At 41.7% G+C, this 23605-nt stretch overlaps 1 protein-coding gene across 2 annotated transcripts in view; it reads right to left on the bottom strand.

Moving 5' to 3' along the window:
• The window catches only part of lsp1a (lymphocyte specific protein 1 a), a 37360-nt gene extending 17659 nt beyond the window's left edge, over positions 1–19701 (bottom strand). For both annotated transcript variants that reach the window (XM_083973889.1, XM_083973890.1), the window contains exons 1-3: positions 19371–19701; positions 5040–5186; positions 688–1084 (exon numbers count right to left, since the gene is read on the bottom strand). In XM_083973889.1, coding sequence (XP_083830015.1) covers positions 688–1084; positions 5040–5186; positions 19371–19429 — 603 coding nt within the window. In that variant the 5' untranslated portion in view covers positions 19430–19701. The remainder of the gene's footprint in view (positions 1–687; positions 1085–5039; positions 5187–19370) is intronic.
• Positions 19702–23605: the final 3904 nt, after the last annotated feature.

Here is a 23605-nt window from a genome sequence, read left to right as displayed (position 1 = left end):
ATCTAGGTCATTGTGGTCACTTCATGTACAGTGTCCAAAGGAAGAAGCCTTTGGTCAACTTTCAGCTTCTTTTTGGTTCTTGAACGGGCTTTTTTGAAAGGGAGGTAAAAACGTCTCTGAATGGCCTCTGGAGAAGACTTTCAGAAGATGTTCAAGAACCAAAAAGAAGTCCAGTTATTTTCGATAACTTGAGTCTTGACCTAGATTTGTCATATCACCTGACCCATGACTTGTCCGTGTCTTCGTCCTCATCCTTTAGCCTTAACTTTACTATACACCCAACTTAAATTTGTCTTGAACGACTCAGGGCTTCTCTGTGGAAACTAAACTTTGTCTTGTCTCTAATAACTTGGGACTGGACACAGACATTTCCCAGTTGCTTAGATCTTGTCCTTGATGACTTGAGACTGTCTGACTCATCATTACTGTACTTAACTCAAGACAATGACTCATCAGAAAGATTTGGGACTTGCCTCAGATTTGTCTTTCATCGTTTACCCTTTAGACTTCTCTTGAGTAACATTAAACAGTTTGAAATGACACAAGAGTTTATTTGATTGTTAATTGTTGCCATGGTTTCAAATTCCTCTGAACTTGACTCAGATTTGTCTCCAATGATGATAAATAAACATTATTTGCCTTAAATAAGTTGAGACTTATCTCAGCTGTTTGGTGAAGGAGCCTCACCTCTGTTTTTGGCTTTTGAATCTCTTCCCTCCTCCGGGTCATCACCTCCTCCCTCTTCCTCTTCTCCTCTTCCTCCCTTTCTCTCTCCTTCCTCACCGCCTCCTCCCGCTCCTTCCTCCTCTCCAGCTCCACCCTGGTCCGGTCCCTCTCCTCCGGCTCCTGTCTCTGGAGTCGGCTGGAGGATGTGACGGAGGCCTGGACGGCCTTCTGGACGGTCTTGGCGGCGGGCGCAGCTTTATTTACGGCGTCCTCCTCTTCGTCTTCGTCCTCCTCGCCTCCCTGGCTGAGCTCCTGCAGACGCTGCTGCCTCCGTCTCTCTCTGCGTTGAGTCCAGTCGCTGAAGCCTTCGTCCTCCTCCAGAGACGGGTAGCTGCTCGGCTTCAGGTCGCTGTCGTACCTGAGGAAAGACGAGACAGGACACGACAGTTAGGACTCATTGACAGAGTTTCAGTGATGTGACTCAGCAGCAGTTTTCACATAATAACCAGAGGTGATTGTTTCAGCTTCTGTCCGTCAAAAGGCATTAAGAGATTTTTATAACAAGGCCTTCAGCGCCTCAGTAAACACAGGCTTAGACTGGCAACAGAAGGTGGGGGAGTCAGTGTTGGGGACAGACTTTATTAAAGTAATCTGGACTCGTGGCCAAGCATCACAGTCGAAGGATACTCTAAAATAGTCCATTATCGAGCTGAAGGTTTGTGCATGCACTGTATTTAGAGTCGAGCGCGGTGCTGATGGACGATTGGAGTCTGGTTCAGCTGAAATAACAACCAGACAGTGCAAACAGGAAGTGGAAACTGTCCAGAAACACATGCGGTAATGTGTCTGGGATTCTTCTGCATGTTTGGTTTGCAGATTTATTTATAACAGGAGTAATGATCACAGTTTTGTTTTTTGTATGAAGTCAGATACAAGATTACAGGATGTTGGCTGAGAAAACCATAATAAAATTGGTCTTGTACAGAACTTTTCCACTCAGATGACGACATACAGCACCTTTAGCACAATACCCTGATTTCAAACCTGGTATGGACATGGATCTGTACCACCCAACCCTATTGGACCTGAGTGCATCACTTGTCCTGCCAAATTTGAGAGGTAACCTTTATGTTCTATTATCAATGAGACATTGAGTTAGATAACATTGCCTAAGTCTTCCATCGCAACAGTGAAGGGTTTGTTTTAGGGGCTGGATCTTTGCAATCTTGTCTTGGAGGAAGAAAATTGTTTGAGAAAAGATCATGGATCAGTTAATGTCACCTCTTCCTTAAGGTTAGAAACCAATGTTGGTTGGAAATGGATTGTTGTCCATTGAGTCTCATGTTACCATACCATACCATACCATACCATACCATACCATACCATACCATACCATACCACTCAAACTTTATTTATAAAGCACTTTAACGCACCACAGTCCACCAAAGTGCTGTACAAAGGATAATGTTGTGTCTATGTCATGTTGTGTTGACTTGTCCATCCATCCAGATCCTGGATTTGGTAACGGTACATTAACGTTCCCATTTCCTCCATTACTCCCAACAGACCAGAGTTGTAATTAATCTGCCACAGTGGAAGCTTTGGGCATTTCCTGGAAAGTCTCCTCAATTTGTCCATTATTGACCATTAGTTTACAACACTACTGCATCTTACTGTACTGCTTGTGTCTGCAACACAAATAAAGACTCAAATACCTCAAGAAAACACTGATCCTGTTTTTTTCTTCACAATGGACTGAGGTGGAAAAGGGCAAAATTTCCTCATTACAGTAATTACATTTGATGACAAAGTCTTCCCCAAACCTGAGCCGGACCAGAAGTCAAAGTTTCACCACATGATGATGAAATGACCTGAGATTGAACCTGAAACCTGCTCCTCATCGTGTTCATTTGTTCCAGTGTGACACATCAGAAGTTTACGGTGAAGCTCGGGTCGGGTCAGTATGTTGACGTTGTTGTGGTCTGAACAGACGACGTGTTGAGTGATTCCGTTTTCCAGCTGCCTCCGTCTGCAGCCGTCACCAAACAGCTGAGAGGAAATCTCTGCAGCACGCCGCGTCATCTAAATCCTTCAGCTTCCATTCGAGTGATAAATATAAATTTAACTGTTGATTAATTTAATTTATCATTAGACAGCTTTCCTGCCATTAGCACAGTGTCTCCCTCTGTTCCCCCCCTGCCGATTTAAGTAATCAAAGTGTGTTTTGTGTTTCCAGGAGCTGGCAGAAAGGAATTCACTCAGCATTCCCCACATGATTAAGACGCCTGGCCGGTGGGCAGAGTCCCCCCGCCCCGCTGCATGATGGGAGTCTCTGTGCCTGGTCTCTCAGCAGCTAATCAACCCTAACGAGCCGTCGTGTTTCTGCTTCTTGTGTTTGACCAGTAAAGTCGTCACCTGTTCAGCCGAGGCTCTGATGTGTTTGATGATGAGTTTTGGGAAGAAATAAACTTTTTCCAGATTAAACAGTAATGTGCTTCAGTTTCATGTGCAGCGGTTAGAAAATAACTGCTTCAGAATCGCATGGCAACCTCCAAGGCTGAACTATTGAGTAACAAAAACTGCAGTTCTTCAAATGACCACTAGATTGAGTCTCGAGCAGTGAGCCATTCTCCATAGACTCCCATGTTAAAATGTCCAACTTCACAGCAGAAAGAAACACATTTGCAACCTTGCACAACTGTTTTTTTCTCTACGGCTTATTTCCTGCTTAATAACAACTGTTTACATATAGCTCACCTGTTAAACTTTTGCATAATTAATGAATGGGTTGTGGCCAGTTTGAGTAAAAGGATATTACCCAAACTGGTCAACTGCTTATTGGAAACCATCATGGACCAAGTCTCGACCCCAGACTGTTTGATCATTTATGGATTAGCCATGAGCTAGGGGGCGGAGTCAAGCACTGCCAAGGTGACAACAATGAAGCAGCTCACTCTGAGCTTCAAAGCCATTAAAAGACCAAAACACCAATCTGACTGTATCACCACTAAAATCACTTATATGTCTTGTTCTTCTATGCTATGGATCTTCATTGTTTCTAAAAGCAATTTAAACACATTTGTGAGCTGTTTCTGAAGTTTTACATCTCTAGCAGGAAGTGAGAGAGTTTGGAGTTGAGAGTCAACAGAAACAAAAACGGTATTACTGACAAACTGTTGGTCCATCCATGACAAAACCTAGAAACATCCGTGTTTGGTTTTAATTAAACCCTTCTCAAAACCCCTCGGGCCTCTAGCAAGGACTGATGTCGTGTCAACCAACATCTGTGTATCCAGACTTGACCTCTGACCTTCCTCGAGGCAGGAAACCATGCAACAAGTTTACCAGAAGAGGATTTCAAAACAGCATTACATCACCGCTGCGTCTCCAACAGAGAAAACCTTTTGTCAATTACAGAGCTCAGCGGCTTCGCGCCTCAGACCAGCTGAGGCTGTGATGTGATGGCGAGGTGAAGGTGTCGGAGGCGCAACCTGTAATTAAGTTTGTGAGATTATAAGTCGGCCGAAACGCCACAAGCTTTGACACGGCGGTGGTTTTCCCTCGAGACGCTTTGTAGTAAACATTCCTCTGAGGTTGTGTAATGAAAAGGCAGCTGTGTGTTCGTCTTCACGTCAACACGACGGGGGAGCCAAGAGGTTGTTTGCAGCTTTTCCCAATGGAAACATTTGCTTTAAGTAACCAGACGTCCGTGAAGAGTTGTAAAACCAGCGAGGGCACAGCAGCAGCACATCGAGCCTCTGGTTTCACAGCTCGAGGGTGGGAGTGGGGGGGCGTGATGACAAACGTTAAAAATTATCAACAGGACAAAAATCCAGTCGCACAGTTAACAGCTCGTACAGGAAGTCGTTGGACACGAGGTGAGTGAGTGAATAATGTTCAGCACTTAATAACTTCCTCAGTTCCCATGATCACATGGATGAGGAATTCAACCACACTGATGTTGTATTTGCATCTTTTAATCTTTTAGCATGAAACCAGGACCAGGACCGAGACCAAGATTCTTCAAGCCACTTAGACTTTAATTAATAATGCCCAGTGAAATCATGTCACATCTCCAAGGTTGTTGTTTTTCATTGATGTTACTTTTTTATCCGGACACATAAGGATCTAGATCTCTCAAAGTGAGGTCCATGGACACCCATAGTCCTTGAAGGAGGTCCAAAGGGGGAATGTATGACTATCTTGGTCGTGGGTTTTACAACTCTAACAGCAAAAATCGTTTCATCATTAATCTAATCATTTCATGTGGGTCAACTGGTACTGGACCAAGATTGGCCTTTCCAGGTGGTCTGGTTCCTGAACCAAACCAACAAACCACACCGAACAGGTTGAAGGAGAAGGTCTGAACTTACACATTCTCCTCGGTCGGCGTCTCGTTCTCCAGTGACAACTCCCCGGGGGTCGAGCCGCTGTTTCTCCAGCGTGACGCCTCTCGAGCTCTTCGACGGCGCTCCCTCTCCACCTCCTCGGCGTCTTCGATGCTCCTCTGAGCCGTCAGCCTGGACACGAGAGGATGGATGATAAAAGGTTAATGAAATGAGCAAGTGATGAAAATTGTTTATTTCAGGTCTTTGCTACTGGAAACAAAACAGCCAATCAGAAACAACAGGGAATGAAGTCTCAGTTCAAGAAGCCCCGCCTCTTTTTGGTCATTCATGGGAATTAGGTCTTGAATTCACTTCTATGGATCGACTTTTGTTGCAGCCATCCAATAAAATATAAAACTTTCATATCTGTGATTCTCAGTGAGAGTCCTCAGAGCTGTGTGCAAAATCAAAAGAAAATCCCCCACACTGCTGAAAACTGACGACACTAATCGCTTCAACTCTGACTTTTCCACTGTAAATCCGCTCCGCCACAGATGACTTCCTTCGTCACTGGCGGTTCGGAAACAATAAAAGCTTTAAATGAGAAACATTCGTCCTGTAACAGACAACACTGATCCCTGACTCACTGCCGTCTCTCAGGCCTCTGTGAGTGTGAGGAGGCAGATCTCCGGCCAGACTGAAACATCTGCTGAGCCTCGAAGAGAAGTGACAGAAGGTTGTTTATCTGCAGGATAAACACACGAGCGCTTCACCTCGTGTCGACATTACATCACTGTATTTATTACAAACAGCGTTAAGCTTTTATTTATCCACAGACGCCGAGCCAAACACGGAAACGCCCTGATTTACACTAACACTGGAAGCTTTTCATGACATGGAGACCTACAACACTCTGTTTCTTATTGCACATAATATTCTGGACAGATAGTCCTCTGAATAAAGGACACATGAAAATATGAAGACCACACCTGGATCTATAATATAATCTATATTCATAGGTAGGTTTAAATATTTTTCAGAAGGTTACTAACGGATTGGACGATTTCCATCCTGATGGTGGGCTGCAATTATCAAATGGGATTAGAAATTCGACTAATTGGAATAATTGATTGTACTGATATGACTAGTCCATACAAATATGTATTGTATGTATTTGTGCTTACATTGATATGTTACATAAATGCATATCAATCACAAAGTCTGGTCATAAACAATAGAATCAAAATGTTATACCAATGTTAAACAATGTTATAGAAAAAAGCTTGGAACATTTTTTATGTATTTATTTTATAAAGTTATATAAACCACCTACAGTAATGGTGTATATACTGTATATGGTCAACAGTTTTGTTGACTCATAGTTTAATCTGTATGTACATACATCATTATCTATATGACGTCTATAAGGTATAACATATTGCAACTATATGTGTTCATAGTATAAATATATATATATATATTTTTAATTAAATACGTAAGTTGCTTCAAGGAATGTACAGTATATATGGTATAAGAATTTCAAATATTACATTTTTTTTCTTGTTCAATTTTCCCATGTATCTTCAAATTATGTGTAGTCTTTCTTGACCAGGACTTTGGAAGGAATATATGTTTATGTCATGTCTACATGCATACATCCATAAACATACATATTAAGTACAGTAGACATACATAACATCTCTGTATGTGAAACTGCTCCAATTCCAACTCATTTTGTAGATTTCATAGATAACGCAGATTTTTGCATGAACAGATAATTTAATATTTATATATCTAGACTACATATGGGAGGAACAACATCTTATTTTGTCCAGTCACAGCTCTCAGATCAAAGACCTGTAACAACATCTGTTCACTGGTGAAAATGCTTTGTAACTTTATCTAAAAGACTTTTATTTATTGATGTTTCCTAACTCTGGTTTGAATTCAGCTAATTCCACAAAACTGTTTCCAGTCTCATCCGGAGAAATGTTTCCGTATTTTGCTCGCATGATTAATCGTCAACAAGAGTGAAGAAGACTGAAAACACACCAATCGGATCGCTTCGTTTACAATAAACAACAAAGACCAGATATTTGTTAAAACATCTGTGGAGTTCAGATTCTCCACACCAACAAACAGAGGGAGAGTTGACCACAGTAAATAAATACGTAATTATTGCTGCACAAAGAGGGAACTGATGCCTTTTTATTAGGAACATCATCCACACACTGTTAAATATTTTCCCATGATTATAAATGATTATTTCAGTCACAGATATCATCAGAAATGAGCTGTTTTTCCCCTTCGTCTCTGCACACAGTCATTAATTTAACTTCTTTATGTGCGTCACATGTTTATAATTGCCTATAATTCACTGATTATAGTGACTTATTTACGGGCTCAGTCTGGAAAGTTGTTGGAAAGTGTTTCTGCAGCTTCTCTCTCAGGTCATGTGACCGTTTGTGTCGTCAGGTCAATAAAGTCCATGTGGTCGCTCAGGTATCGAGTTACTAAACTCACATTTGGCTCCTGGGTCACTAATAGACTCCTAATGGCTCCCGGCCTACATCTGCTCCCTCTCTAACAGACGGGACTGGCTGTGACCTCTGGCCCGTCCTCAGCATCATCACAGATGAAGCTTTCAGGCAGCCTCACCTCCTCTCTGACTACGCCCCGTCCTTCCTGTGTTTCCATCAGAGATTCACCTCAGCAACTACAACAAGAAACAAACTCAGGCTCGTCTTTGTTCCCAGCTCTGGTTTGGTTTTACTCTCTGGGAGATTCAGGAAACAAAGGAACAGTTCAGGAATGAAATGAAAGTCGTCATCCTCTCCTGAATCTTCTCACCCTCCTCCATCACTGACATCATCTCCTCTGCTTCACATATCTCAGAGTTCACCACAGTCTACATCATCAGCTCCTGTTTGAACATCCGCTGGTTAAAACCACATAAAACCAACATTTCCCACCGTATAGCCAAACAGTCAGATGGAGCGCAGCCATTTAACAAACATACTCGATTCACTGACAGAATCTGACACATGGATGGTGATATATATGGAAGACCAAGGATGTCAAAGTAAAAATAATAAAGCATTTCCTGCATTTCATAATGTAACAGGACCAATAAGCCAACAAACCAATCAATCAGCCATGGGATGTAACAAGCTCTCTGATTGGTTGAAGAGTTAACCAATGTAAATGTTACACTTACTATATATACTGTTTATTTATGAATGAATACATATATTTCTAAATTCATTATGTAATGATTTAATCAGCTTTTTATCGATACATTTTAGTATTATTAATGATAGAGTATTTATTTATTTATGGATTAATTTGATTTGATTTAATTTGATTTAAATTGATCAACTGTATTAATCCCAATGCGCAATTCTGTTCAGCAGTCCGCCTAGAGCTGTACAAACTCCCACGCACACACATAGAGGTGCATATATTTACAATGTCAGTGAGAGCAAATAAAACAATAGGAAAGTGTGCGCTAATAAATACATCTCTAATTGTTCATACAATTAGTTTTTTTTTTATATTAATTCCAATTTCAGTCTCTATTCAAATTTGAAATCTAGGAAATACTTGATTACTTTTACAGAGACATCTCTGGTCCTCCGTAGCTTCAGGCCTTTAACTACAGAGGTGATAAGCTCTACACTCGTCAGCATCACATTCACTTCCCTTTTCCTCCTTCCTGTTGGCAGACAAGGACGAGTGGGGAGGAAACGAGTGAAGGTTGCAGAGGTGGAGAGGCCGGAGCACATCTGGATGTGGGTCAGCTGGGCGTTTCACCGAGGTGACCCAGAAAACTCTGATAGTGGCCGAGAGGAGAGAGAAGTGTGTGTGTTGGAGTGTTTGTGTGTGGATAGATACACAAACAATTGGATTTCAAAATAAAAGTTTTCCCTCTGGTCTGAGTAAAACTAGTCAGATCAGCCAATCCAGTGGTTGTGTAATTCACCACACATGAACCTCGCTTAGATTTAGGCCACGTTTTTATGATGGACTTTTTATTCCCAGGTCGTTTTCAACTGTATATTTTAACCAGATTAATGATTTTGGTCATCACACATCTGGATCTTAAGTTATCAGAGAGAAACTCTGAGCAATCCCACAGCCCCTCTGAGTGTAAAACTGCTAAATTGACAATTCCCATGATCCTTAGCCTTATTCTTCAAGAGAACCAGAGCAGCAGAATCTTTCATTCTGCGTCTGTAAAGAGCTTCAGACTCCACATTTTGCATCCGCGTACTATTTCAGAGACATTTTAATAACTGAGGGAACATCTGGAAATATTCAGACACAAGTAATAAATAAATGGCCATTTATATCTATTGTTATTGATTCAAACTGATGATAATTTGTGATCTGTGTCCTGACAGTGCAGCGTAGGTGCATGGTGTATGAGAACTGGCTCTTTTTTTCTTCTTCTCGTTTTCTCAGTTTATTCTGAGTTGTTGGGAGTCTGGGTGTTGAAATGTGCTCGATCTAAACTCAGACCTCCTCCCCTGCCCTCTCATTACGCCTCCTTTCTGTAATCAGCGCTCTGGGATTCAGTCATACCTGGCACCGGCTCAAACATCTGATTCGGACCGAATGATTAATCCTCTCTCTGAGTGACTCTAAAGTGCTGGGATTACCAGCAGCTCGACTTCCTCCTTCTCATCCTGTGTTTTATCAAAACTAAGACTTTTTTTCTCATCCTTGTGTCATCTAATCATCACAGCAGGACAGAAATCAGAAATCCACCCCCTTAGCTACCTCCCCTTAGCTCCAAACACAGATCCTAGTCTGGACTGTGTCGAGGTAACGTTACCTCTCCAGACAATTACTACAACGTGCAAAGAACCACTTTCTCTTCCTCAGCGGTCGGGTGTCGAGTAGGTTTTCTATTGTCCTGAGTTTTGTTGTTTCTCTGTAAACTGACACCAGAGACAAGACTGAGCACGCTGCTTCCCTGAACACTTCCCCAGATAAGCTGCTGACACACAGTCCGTCAGCCCCGGAGGTCTAACACCTGATCCCTCAGCCCATGAATCAACACTGAGTACAAGTAAAAGTCGGGAAGGTTATTACAGTACATAGAAAACGGAAACAGAAAAATTGTTAAATGTCTTTGTTTTCTGAATGAATGAACCCTCCCAAAAGTGATTTCAATAGATTTTTTTTGTAAGGAGGCTTTGCATTATTGGTGAAGCTCAATAGAAACAAGAAGGAGAAAAGTGATCAACGGAAAACAGAAAAAGAAAAAGATTAATGGAGTAGACAACGGCCACAAAATACATAAGACGAAACTGTAAAAAGTAAACTGATAAAAGACGTGAAAGAATTTAATGAGAAAATGTAATGGAAAAGGAAAAAAAGTTGATCCAATGGAAAACAGAAAAAGAAAAACAAAGGTTTTTGAAGTAGACAATGGCAACAAAATCCATGTGACGATACTGTGAAAGGGAAAGATTTACTTGAAAAGGGAAAAAAAGAAGTTGATCAAACGGAAAAAAGAAAAATGTCTACAACCCTGAAGAAGTGAAACATGTCCTTAAAAAAGAGTAACGTTATCCTCCAAGTTTGGACTGAACAATGTGCAAAAGCTTTTATTTTGTTTTCTATTTATTTGGTGACTCTTGTAATGGAGGAACTGTTTCTTAACTTGTTAATTTCAGCATCTCAAATGAAATGATTTGCTGCTTTCTGAGAATAAACTCAGTATCTTCACCACTTTGAGTTTTTGTGAAGCTTTTGGCCACATCGTCTCCATACAGAGAAGAAACTAGTATCCATCTTCTCATCTGACTCTGGATGAGCACGTCGAACACCATGATAAATTATATCCCACAAGGTCAGACTGTCTCTTTAAGCAACGCACGGTTCTCCAGTGTTTTGGAGACACATGGTTGCTAACAGATTAGTGGCAGAAGATTTAATGAAAGAAATAGAAGCCTTGAGTTCTGTGATCACCAAAATTAGAAGCAACAGAGAAAACACATAGCAAACAAACCCACAAACCAGTTGAAAGCTGCAGCACCTGCCAGCGCAGCAGCTAAGCCACACAGTGTCGGTCTCTATCTGCCCGCACTTGTCCCGGCTTTAACTTTATTGTCCGGCAAACATTTCACCGGAACGAGGGCGAGAGAGGGAAGAAACGGCTGAAAGCATTAAACCCTCATCTGCTCTTTTGTAAGCACACATGCTGTCAGCGGCTGGATGAGTCGGCTGAATGACACAATAATAACACGGTTTCCTTTCAGCCTGAAAGCCAGCCAGGCTCCGCGGGACAGACGAGGACGGTGGGAAGACGTTTGTGAGATGAAGTCACTGTTGTGTTGAGACAAGTCGAGGCGGCGGAGGGCACTGAATCACTGACACGACGACTCAAAGACGCAACTTCCCAGGAAAAAAGAAGAGATAAAAAAGGCTAAACTCACTGAAGTCACCAAACGAGTTGTGAAGAAGAAGCCGGGGGCTTTAACCTGCACAAACTCAAACTGCTGCTTATCTCATTTTAATACGACTGATTCACTCCAGAAGTCTGAACATGAACATGCATGCTCCATGCATTGGTTTTAAACAGTGGCGCATCATGTTAAGATACAGTAGCCTAAGTCTGAATTAAAGTCAAAACATCCCTTTAAAAAGGCTTATACTTACATCACTGCTCAAAAGACCTTAGTAAGTAAAGTAAGGAAAAAAACGAAAGGTACCTCTGACTCTGTCTTGACCACAACGTGGTGAAGTAATAGATGAAATAAACGAACGCATCCTCAATGACGAGTAATTGATTTTACATTAGAGTCAGTTTATGACTTGTCTCGAGTTTGATCCCTCGACTTTCCGCTCTTTAAAGGTTCTCTGAAGCTCTACGGGTTTAAATGCCACATGTTCTTTCCAGTCAGGTACATCGCTATCATCAGCAAATCCATGATGTCCGTGGAAATTTCCCCACTGAGGGATGAGTAAAGTCTTATCTTATCTTAGAAACAGCAGGATCTCACATCTGTAAAATCTCTTCAGCTGCCTCGAATGCCTGAACTCTTGAGGGTGTTGCATAGAGTCGCGTCTGCAAGAAACTGTCTCAGCGAAGTAGAAATTCAACCTAAAGTGTCATGATTCAGTAGAAAGTTCAAGGTGTTGTGGGCAGCTGTCAAAGGAACTCAGTTAAATGGGCTCATGAGATGCTTTATAGCCACCGTCAGAGGATGTGTTTAGTAGCTAAATAAAAAACAGTAAGGTCAAATGAATGTGTCAAATGACATTATACATGTTTATTAATATAACAATGATATCTGGGACTTTCTGAATGATTCAGCTTTGTGGACTCCTTTTTACGCACGATGAGCTAATTCATGGCGCCATTTGTCAAAAGCCTCCGCGGCCTCAGACTCAGTTTGCAGCCGGACTACCGGGCCAAGTCTGGCAGCCATATGTGGACCAGATCTGGCTCCCATTTCATTGTCTGAGGCCAGAGCAGAGCAGGCACAAGGCCACGTACCTGACAGCTTGTTTTATTATCAAACATCTGAATCCAAATGTAAATGTCCACAATAATGATATTTGTGTAATACAGCACCTCTGAGACTGGGTGTTTGGAGGCGCTCATAGGCCTGGAGCTGGACCATGCAAATTAATCAGAGACAGAAGAAGAAACTCAGAGGAAGCAGGAAGTGCTGAGTCCGGGACACTTCGGGGACCAGCATGATGTCAGACACAGGGCCAGAAGTCCAACAACAACCCCCCCCTGAGACCTGCAGCAGACGGCGATCACCATGTTATGGCTGCATGTCTGGGTGTCTGTGTCCCCCCCTATTAAGAGCACAAATGGACCCCTGATCCCTGAGGTTTGAGTGGTTTGTTTGCTGTGAGGACTTTACTGGACGGACCGGAGAAAGAAACCTGCAGCCAGAATCTGCAGTAAAAAGAACCTCCTCCCACAGGACGACAAACACGTCCGATAGGAGTTTAAAAGACTGCGATGAAGCCCAAATGAACACAGGATCAGACTCTGGTATTTGTCCAGTGTGAACCCAAACAAACCTGACGTCCAAAAACATTCAGCAACCGGGCATCTTCTTCTGATATCAAAGAAAATAAACTCAGTGTGCGACTGCATCTGAAGCTCTACTCTGACTTTAAAAAGGCCAAAAATGACAAACAGCAGAAAACGAGAGAGCGAAAGGTGAAGAGGTCGGAACCCCAGAAAGTTTCCCCGAGAGCAGAGTTAGCTGGGAAAGTATTCAGTCTGATGTCGTTCCCACATCAACAAATCATGTCCTCAGATGACTTCATTTATTCTCACTAATTCACAATTACATCACTATGAAATCATGCATCATCTCCGCTGCGCTCGTGGGAGGCACCAGTTAGCAGTTAGCCCACATAAGTAGCATAGTATGAGGCTATTACAAGACGTAAGAGCACATTCACACAGCCAGAGTTTTATATGTCAAAAACCTGTGGAAGGAATCAATTCCGGCCATTTTTTACCCCTAAATCGTTGTCCTGATGGTCACCAAGTATTGGGGGGAGCAAAAAACGCTACAAAAATTGATGCAGGCAAACTGGAGTTGTTACACCATGGCTACCCGGTGCTAGGGATAGCGACAACGCTAACCTATGGAGACAATTCTTTCAACCACAACAAACACTCAAAAAACAATCAAATATCTATGGTACATGACTGGAATCCTTACGAGACACCACTGAACTCATATAGTGTACAGTATAAACAGTATAAACTTTGTGTTTTTGCATGTAGTCACTCACCTCAGATAGCCGAACTCTGAAGCATCCTGGAAAGACATACTATGCGATAGCAGAGCGCCTGCTCTCCCCACCACAGAAACAAACACTTTTTCCTTGTTGTGATGATTTCTTTACAAAAATAAACGGTCGAGCAGTGCAGTGGTAATGTCCAGAATATCTCCGACCATTTATTTTTGTCAAGAAATCATCACAACAAGGAAAAAGTGTTTGTTTCTGCGGACCCAAAGCAGATGTCCGCCTGACTCGTCCGCGCAAAGCTCAATTTTCACGACCGTGCGGACTCTGCGTATGCGTACAGTACGTGGCACACAATAGACTGCTCGGCGGAAAATCTTCACATCGACCTGTTTTAAATGAGACACTGTACGCTCGACTATGAAACCTCAAGCGTCCGCGGACACGAACAATACGCACGGAGTCTGTGCCGCTCACAGTATGGCCGACTCTGTGAGAGCCTTTAGCATTAGCTCAACCGTTAAGACTGTTAGAACCTACCACTTACAAGCTAACAAAGAACAAATAAAACATGCTAACTAACTAACTAGTTTGAAAAACTTCACAAATCATTATGGTAAGATGCTAACTATGCAAACCGTTTAGAAAAGATGCTAACTACGAATTGATTCTAACTGTGCTAGCAATTCTGAGAAACTTGTGAAAAGATGCAAACTGCTCTAATCGTTCTAGGCCTGATTCAAATGACCCAATCAGGAAGTTAAGAGTAGATCATCCTCCCAACACTTTTTGTTTATATAGAAAAACCAAATTAAAGAAAGTATTAATCAAAGCGAATACATTTTACACAGTGTAAAACGTGTCTAGAAACCATTAAGTTAAGTTATGCTACATTTCTACAAGACAGGACAGTGCAGAGAGACAGGAAATGTGTGGATAGAGACCATGGGAATGACATGAATAACAATCCGCTCTGAGCATTCCTGCCCACGTGTCCCTACCCACCCACCCCCACCCCCTTGTTTTTACGTTTCTTTAGGGCCTGTTGGACCTCTCGGGTCAGGGTGCCAGAGCCCCGTGGACCAGCTCAAAGATCCATCCATGAGAACGGCAAATAAGAAAACAAACAAACAAAACAGAAGAATCCGACTCGGTCTCAAAGTTCAGTTCTCCATCACATATTTTCCCTCTGAGACGATTTCATGTGACTGAGTCTCGACAGTCGCGACCATGATGACATTGTCAACTGTCATTCAGCTGTTGCACAACCAACTGTCACCTCCGGGATGATCAGAGGGAATCAGCTGAAAGTTTCCATCCCCCGGCCCAGCTGCTTCACACCACCACCACCACCACCAGTGTTTAGACTTTAAACCTCATTGTAATTAATCTCTGGGTTAATTAAAGAACAATCATTTCCCTCTATTGTCCATAGGAGCAATCAGTGCAACAGCGTGACTCACTGATGTGTTTTTAATAACAAGTCTATAGCTCAGAGGGAACCCATACATCAGGCTCTGACACACATACACACACACACACACACACACACACACACACACACACACACACACACACACACACACACACACACACACACACACACACACACTTCATTGAGACACAGACACTGAGTCTTTTTCACGGGATCATGGGAATCTCAACAGACTAAGAGTTTACTTGACTTCAATTATAACTGCAGTCAGTTTTCCTGGGGGCTTCTTGCAAAATCACATTTATATCCACTGAACAGCTGCATAGAAAATCAGTGCAAGCTCCAAACCAGAAGGAAATATGCTGTATTTTGTATTATTTCTAAAGTAATTATTCACAATTTCTTCTAATTAAAGCTACAGTATAAAGGTAGATGTTTGAATTAAAGCTCCATACAGTATAAAGGTAGATGTTTGTGTTAAAGCTCCATACAGTATAAAGGTAGATGTTTGTGTTAAAGCTCCATACAGTATAAAGGTAGATGTTTGTGTTAAAGCTCCATACAGTATAAAGGTAGATGTCCATGTGTAGTGTGATTATAAAGCAGCTCTAGGTTCTATATTAATACTGTGAAAGTATCAAAGCCTCAGTCCACAGAGAAATGTACACAGCCTGTATTCAGAAACTGAGCCTTAAAACCAGCCGTCAGGACTTCCTGTCACTTTGTGATGTCACGAAAGAGCAGTCACCCAAAGCTCCGCCCACCACCAGGACAACACCATCCAACAACTTGGCAGGATTTGGTTTTATTCTGAAATCTGCTCAATATATTATTGGATCAACTCAGAAAACTGACAGCCTTCTGATTAGAAGAGAGAGAGGCTCAGAAATAACTGAATAACACAGCACCATGTTAGACCTGGTTATTGGACCCGGTCTGGTTCTGGTTCTGGTCCTCGTCAGTTTTACCATCACGTCATCACGCTGCAGTCGATGTTGACTGAGGTCGAAAACAGATAAAAACCTGTCGTCTGTTCACACAGATACAGATACGACCCCCTGGAAACAGGAAACCCACTCTCTGTTTACTCTCCCTCTGTTCTCTTAATGCAGAAAACCTGGTGGAGGGAGGGAGGATTTAGGGTGGTGGTGGGTTTACTGACCCCGTCACTCATCAGCTTACTCCACTCTCCCCTCAAAAAACATTCCTCAGTGTCTTATCTCCCTGTATCGTAAACACAGAGGGAACCCCCACCCCCGTGTGTGGGGCTCAGGGGTCAGAGGTCAGTTTGTTTTGAAGCAGGTATGCCTCCTGGATGACATCACCACTGCCATGGCGAGGAGGTGTAGGGGGGGGTCGTATTGGACTCATGGAGAGAGCTGATTAAAAACAGACACGCACTGCAAAAACTAAAATATCTTACCAAGAATATTTGTCTTATTTCTAGTGAAAATGTCATTTCTAGCCCAAACAAATCTCATTATACTTAAAATAAGACTCATCACCCAAAAATTAACTTGTTTTTAGATCATTTTCACTTGTTTCAAACAAATGTTCACTTGAAATAAGTAAAAAAAATCTGATAGTGGAGCAAGTTTTATTTCCTTATTATGAGCACAAAAAACTTCCTTTTACTGGCAGATTTTTCTACTTATTAATTTGTTTGAAACACGTGAAAATGATCTAAAAACAAGTTCATTTTTAGGTGATGAGTCTTATTTTAAGTGGAAAGATATGAGTTTTAACTAGAAATGAGACATTTCGACAAGAAATAAGACAAATATTCTTGGAAAGATTTTGAGTTTTTGCAGTGCGTTCACGCCTGGAATGAGCAGCACATGTACAAATATTTTCAAAATAAAAGCACGTCCTAACATAAGAGCTAACACAACTGACCCTTCACTGACTGCTGCCTCTTTTTTCCTCTTCCTTTACAACATCCACTAACCAACAGAGCAGGTGGATTTTCAGTTTCCTGCCATCTGGGCGAGGACGCCGGAGCCCGGTCCTGCATGCAGACCCGGTACCAGCTGTGCTCATGAGGTGGAACCGACTCCCCTCTGCCCCCAAAACATCTGGACTGAGAAGAAGCATCACATCCTCACATCTGAGGAGCCGAAGCCCTTGAAGTTTCAGTGTTTTTAAACCAAGGCTAACATATAAACCAGCAGAGTGATTACAGTATAAAGCAGATTTCAGACTGTAAGAAAAAAAAAAAAACTGGAAAAGTCTGAGCACTTGAATGCATCACAGTTCTGTCTGTCTGTCGCCACGGTGCCAGTGTTTTTGGTCCTGTCAGCTCCTCCCAGACTGACGCCATCTGCTGAGTGGACTGAATCAGAGCGGCGACGTCGCCTCCTCCAGCTGTTTCTCTGCTTCATAAACATTCTGCTCATTGCTCACGGTGACTCAAGAGTTTTTTATGCCGAGCTCACACATCGTAACACCTGTAGAGACTCCAACATAACAACAACAACACATGCCTCAGCCTCCTGACTCACCGCTTACAAGAAGAGGGAAAGATTTATGTCGCACACTTTGACTCACAAGTGTTCGTCAAGTGAATGAAATAGCAAACGTTGTATGACTGAATTGTGAAATCTTGCACAGTTGAGTCACTTTTAGCAGGTTAACATTGTTTGTGTTTTGCTGTGCACAAGTATAACGACAATACAAGTGAATCAAAGTCGACATTATGACAGATGAAGTCATTTTTGACTCATCTGGCGTATTTCCATTGACCCAGCTTGTGAAAGTTGTGAAACACATTGAGTGATATTGTGATATCAAAGCAGGTTTCTCTCATTGCACAATATGGCAGCAGATTTCCAGATTCTGAATATTATTGCATCCATCACAGTAGCTGCTGAAGGTGACAAACATGTCTGGCCTTTTTTGAGGGGAATAATGAATAAGTGTTTAACAGCATTTATTCTGCACTTTCCTCATATAATCTCCTTAAATAGCTCTATATTTGCACTAAGATTCCTACAACAAGCTACTTATGCTTCCTCAACCCCTAAGTCACAGTAAACGTAAATGTGAGAAAATGTTTCAATTTCACTTTTGCTAAATACTTTTTAGTCAAATTGTCCATAATTTCTAAATTTGCCTGTTTCAACTGCTCGTTTTTAAGATTTTACATCGAGCACGTAAATGGAAACGTGGCCTCTGTGTTGATGTTAGATCTGAGCCAGAAGAGGCCAAGACACCTGGAGCTCAGCTGATCCGTCTTATTGGAGGTGAAGAGACTCTCAGTTATCAATAAAACTATTGAAGCTCCATCGAGCGGTCTGGTGTGAGACAGAACAGATGTTGGAGAGGTGAGTGTAAAACTATGCAGCAGGTGAAGATGATGAAGAGTCTCTATCATGAGTCCAGAACTTTTTTTGGACCTGAATCTGAAAACAATGTGTTAAAAAAAAAAAAAAAACCTGAGGTATGCAAACTGATTTTCAAAATAAGAGCGGCCAGAGTGGACGGATCCAACAACAGACTGTCACAGCTGAAGCTCATTGATATTCTTCACACTGAGTCCGACACTGAACCGCCACTATAACCACGTCTTCCCGGAGGACAGGACGCGCCGCTGCCCGCGAGCGCCCGCAAAACAAAAGAGTGACTCAGACGACCTTTAACCTCTGGCACAGGCCGACGACACCGCTTCCCCTCTCAGTGAAACGGAGAAGCCTCGGGCGTCCGACTTCCACAGCTTCCTGCATGCGTTTTCTTTTTTTCCTTTCTTTTTGTTATACCCACAACAATTAATCTAGTGTGTGATTGTGTGTTGTTGTTTTTTTTTGTTTTGTTTTTTTAGGGAAAACGATAGAGATAATTAATGAAAACCTGATTTTTCTGATATTTTGTTTCTTTGTTCTGGTTAATTAACGTGAGAGGAGGTGAGTTCCTTTACAAAACCCCCAAATCCTCCTAAAACCCTGCGTGACCCAAAACACCAGAATAATCCCACTGTTCCCATTTAGACAGACGTGTTTACCACACACACACATAAAAAACAATCCTCTTTATCCTCAGGTTTCCCCCAAATTTCAGGGATAAGGTACCGAGAAAACACATTTTTGTCAGTGAAAAAAGTGTGTATTGTGTTTAAACATTAACCTCAGTTGTGTGTGTGTGTGTGTGTGTGTGTGCAGCAGAAACAAACAGAAACCTGCAGCAGAGACAGAAACACATCGATCACTCACTTCAGCAGGTTCTGTAAACCCTGTTTGCTGGAGTTTCTCCTCAGCAGAGCGTTGGACATGTTGACCTCTTCTCTTCTGACAGAAAAAAAAATTGATCACAACTTCTTTTTCTCCTGTAGTTGTGAAGTTTCCACCGCGTCACTTGAAGGTAGCCTTTCTGTCCTGCAGCTGCACCGAAGCCCGGAGAGCGGAGTCAGTGTGTGTGCTGCGCTGTTAAAGCCTCTTCTAATGGTTTCACACACACACACTTTCTTTTCACTGTATCACACACACACAGACACACACACACAGTTTTCTCCCCTGCAATGCTCGTTGGGAATGTCAGTGGAGCTCGGAGTGACTCCCTCCTCTGTCTCTGGGAGGTTGGGTTTTTAGTCATTACACCCCCCCCACCACACACACACACACTGATACACACACACACCTCCCTCCCATCACCCGGCCCCTCCTCACACACACACACACACCTCTCCCTCCTCCCTCTGTCCTACATGTGGTTTTCATTGAAGAGCTCAGAACAGCGGGGCCCAACATCTTTCTCTCTCTTTCTCTTTTTTTTATCCCGTCTTTCTTCGCTGCCTCTCTCTGTTATACCGGGTCATGTGGTCTTCCTCGAGGGGGAATGAAAGACGATAGCCTACCCAACCCCCCCCCCCCCCCCCCCCCATACACACACTGAAAAATCCACTACTACCGAGCCATCTCAATCCCCTCCCCAACAATTCAATCTCCCTGTGATTTGCCCAGAGCAGCAGCAGATTAGCAGAGAATAACACGAGGGAGGAGAAACAAAGAGATGGAGCGTGTTGGTTTGTTTGTTTATCTCTGAACTGATAAAGAAGAACAGAAGCTCCTCAATAAAGTAAACGATAAATGATCTGATATGAGTAAAAGTTTACTTAAGGTAACAGTAGCAGATGTTTACGTATCTAAACTAAAGGGTCTAGTGACGATAATGAACCAATCTGGTTAGCACCTAGTTAGCTTAGCTTTCTGAAAGCAGGCGGAAACAGCTAGTGCAAAAATACTGCAGTACACCAACACTTATCTTAGTTTAGCTTAGCATAAAGACTGGAAGCAGTGAAACAGCCAAGGCAAAAATAAAGGTTATTTGGCTTAGTTTAGCTTAGCATGAAGACACGGGCTACATCCACACTTAGCTTAGCATAAATAGGCTACTAGAAGAAAGGGGGGAACAGTAGCTAGCCAATGTAGGCTACATACACGCTTATGTTACTTACCCTAATTGGAAAAAAGATCATTATTTGGGTAGTAGGCTACTTCCTGAACATTTGACCAACTTTGTTGAGGTCCGTAGTTACATTAATGAAATGATTACATTGTAGGATAATCTCTGCTAGTTTGAGGTGAAAGTGAGGTGAAGTGACGACTTGTGGCGGTTAGCGGTACTGAAGTTAATCTCACTCACCCATAAAAGACGTGCAAACCCAATTGCCAAGTGGTTAGGTTAAAACAAAACACAACTGTGGGTCATAATCAACTGAAGAAACAGCCTGCAGCTTCATTTTCACTTTTTTTTAATTTTTTTTTTTTACCAGAGAACAGTCTCTAAAATACCACAATAACATTAACACCAGCAAAGACAACAACCTCTGTAACATTGTTCATTAAAATGGAAAATCAATAAACAAATTGTGAAGAAAACAAACAACTCCTATCCAAATTTGTTGCTCGCTGGTTTGTCCATCTATAAACACCCCAAACCCCCCCCAAATTTTCAAATGAAACAGGTTTAGCAGATTTTGCACAAGCCTCAGTAAACGTAGCACCAACGAGGCATTTTAAAAACTAAAACTGGACATCAGGAAGTTCAGTTTCAGGAAGTTTCTCCAGCTTAAAGACAAAGACCTGGAGCAGATGGAAAATAAGGTCAACAGAGTGTTGGAAAAAGTGTTTCCTGTTTCCTAATAACAATTGGCATCGGTCTCTTTTCAACCATGACTGCTCCGTAACCTCCATCATGTGGTTGTCATTGTAACCATGACTGGACAGTTAGAAAGTTAAGTTGTTACAAGCAGATATACAAATACAATACAATACAAATACTATACAAAACATCACAGGGACATAGAGATCGATCAGCTCTTGTAGTCAAGGTGTTGGACACGAGGGACATGGACGGTCTGAGGAAAGTCAAGGTCAAACCATGACGTGGTGACAGGGTGTTGAAGATAGAGCTTGGAAAGAGTCCAGTCCTCAGCTGACAACTGATGGACTTCAACGTCCTGGTGTGAGATGCCACATCATGAGACATTCAGAGGTCTCGTAGAGTCCGGGTCCAGGTCCAGGTCCAGTAAAACATGATTGAACCAAAAGAGCAGCAAGAAATGATGGGAAACTAATTCTGCTTGTTTATCACACATCATCTTTTATTCGATCTGTCTTTATCAGATTTTGGTTTTGATGCCATTTCAAGTGTAAAAGATCAAAAACAAGTGGTAAGAAACAAACTTGCGAAAAACAGGTAAAGTTTTTTTTAATTTGAGGGTTTGCTTTTGTTTTTTGGATCCTCTTCGTCACCTCCTGTGACGTCGTCCTCCTCGCTCTCTGTCGACTGTTTGCTGAGCGGTTGCGGGTCGTGAAACCTCGTCGACAAACAAACTGTGCGTCTTTGTCTTCGCACGCCCCTCCTGAAGCCCTCGCGCTGGCATATTCAACACACAGCCGTTGCTACGGTAACACACTCCAGTAAGTCTCGCCCGGTGGCATGTCAGACAAAAGGGCAACCCCCAACCCCTACCCTCCTCCTCCTCCCTCCTCCTCATTCTCCTTATTTTCCTCAGAGCTCATAAAACAGAGCTGCCGTTTCCAACGCACACAGGCTGACCTGAACACAACACGGACACTCAGATGCTCTTAAATAAACACAACTGAAACACTTTAGGCCAAGAGCTACAAAACATAAAATGAACAACTAAACAAATTAACAAATGCAATCAAAACAATGTAACAAATAAAAGTCTCCTTTCAAAATAAACCAGCGCATTTCAAAGTCTTTTTCAGGACTTGCCTGCTGTGTAATCAAGTGGATGGTGAATTGTCACTAACCCAGATTTAAACATGTTCATGAAGCAGATTTCAGAGAAAGACACTTTAGATCTTAGCAAAATTGGAACAAGATGTTTTGCATTTATATGATTGTTAAGTAAACACTTTAAAAACTATAAAATCACTCATTAAAACTCTAAACTCGTTTACTTTGAATGTGTTGCATGTGTGGAGAGATCTAAAGAAGCAGCAAGAACAATATTTCAATCAAGATTGAACTCCCGCATTGAAAAATGTTGAATTCATTTGATTAAAAAACCAAACAAAGATAAAACAGAACACTTATTTAAAGAAAATGCAAAATTAATTTTAGATGCAAAGAAAACAATCCCCGTTTTTCAATTCTTATTATAACAAAATAAAATAACATTGGACAATAATATTAATGTCTGACATTACATTCGATTTAACTTAAGTGCAGCATGAGTGATGTTATATCTTACAATACAGTGAAGAGATTGTAAATTGTCCAAATACAAATCTTCAATTTAAAAAATTTTCTTAACGCTTCTCACTTGCAAAATTTAAATAGCAAAATTGGAACAAGATGTTTTGCATTTATATGATTGTTCAGTAAACACTTTAAAAACAATAAAATCACACTAAACTCATTTACTTTGAATGTGTTGCATGTGTGGAGAGATCTAAAGAAGCAGCAAAAGAACAATATTTCAATCAAGACTGAGCTCCCACATTGAAAAATGTTGAATTCATCTGAAAAGAACCCCAACAAAGATAAAAACAAAACACTTATTTAAAATGAATTTTAGATTCATAGAAAACAATTCCCATTTTTCAATTCTTCTAATATAAAACAATAAAATAACATTGGACAGTAATGTTAATGTGTGACATTACATTAGATTTGAGTGATACTATACAATACAGTGAAGAGAATGTAAATCGTCCAAATACAAATCTTCAATTTTAAATATTTTCTTAACCCTTCTCACTTGCAAAATTAAAAAAAAAAAATCAAATATGTCTCTAGAATACATTCATATATTATTATCACAAATCTGCCGCTGTTTGTCCAACTCCTGCTGTTGAGAGTCCAGCTCTTTGCTCGGCTCAGTGCTGGATTACAGCAGAGATTAGCAGGAGAACATGAAGCACTCGCTGACTGCAGTGTTGCGTTCACTGCCCCGTCCAAGTGTTTCCCACCA

This window comes from Trachurus trachurus, assembly GCF_905171665.1.
Source record: "Trachurus trachurus genome assembly, chromosome: 6".
Classification (NCBI taxonomy): Eukaryota; Metazoa; Chordata; class Actinopteri; order Carangiformes; family Carangidae; genus Trachurus; species Trachurus trachurus.
The sequence above is the reverse complement of the archived record's forward strand: the minus strand, read 5'-3'. Positions and strand labels throughout refer to the sequence as shown.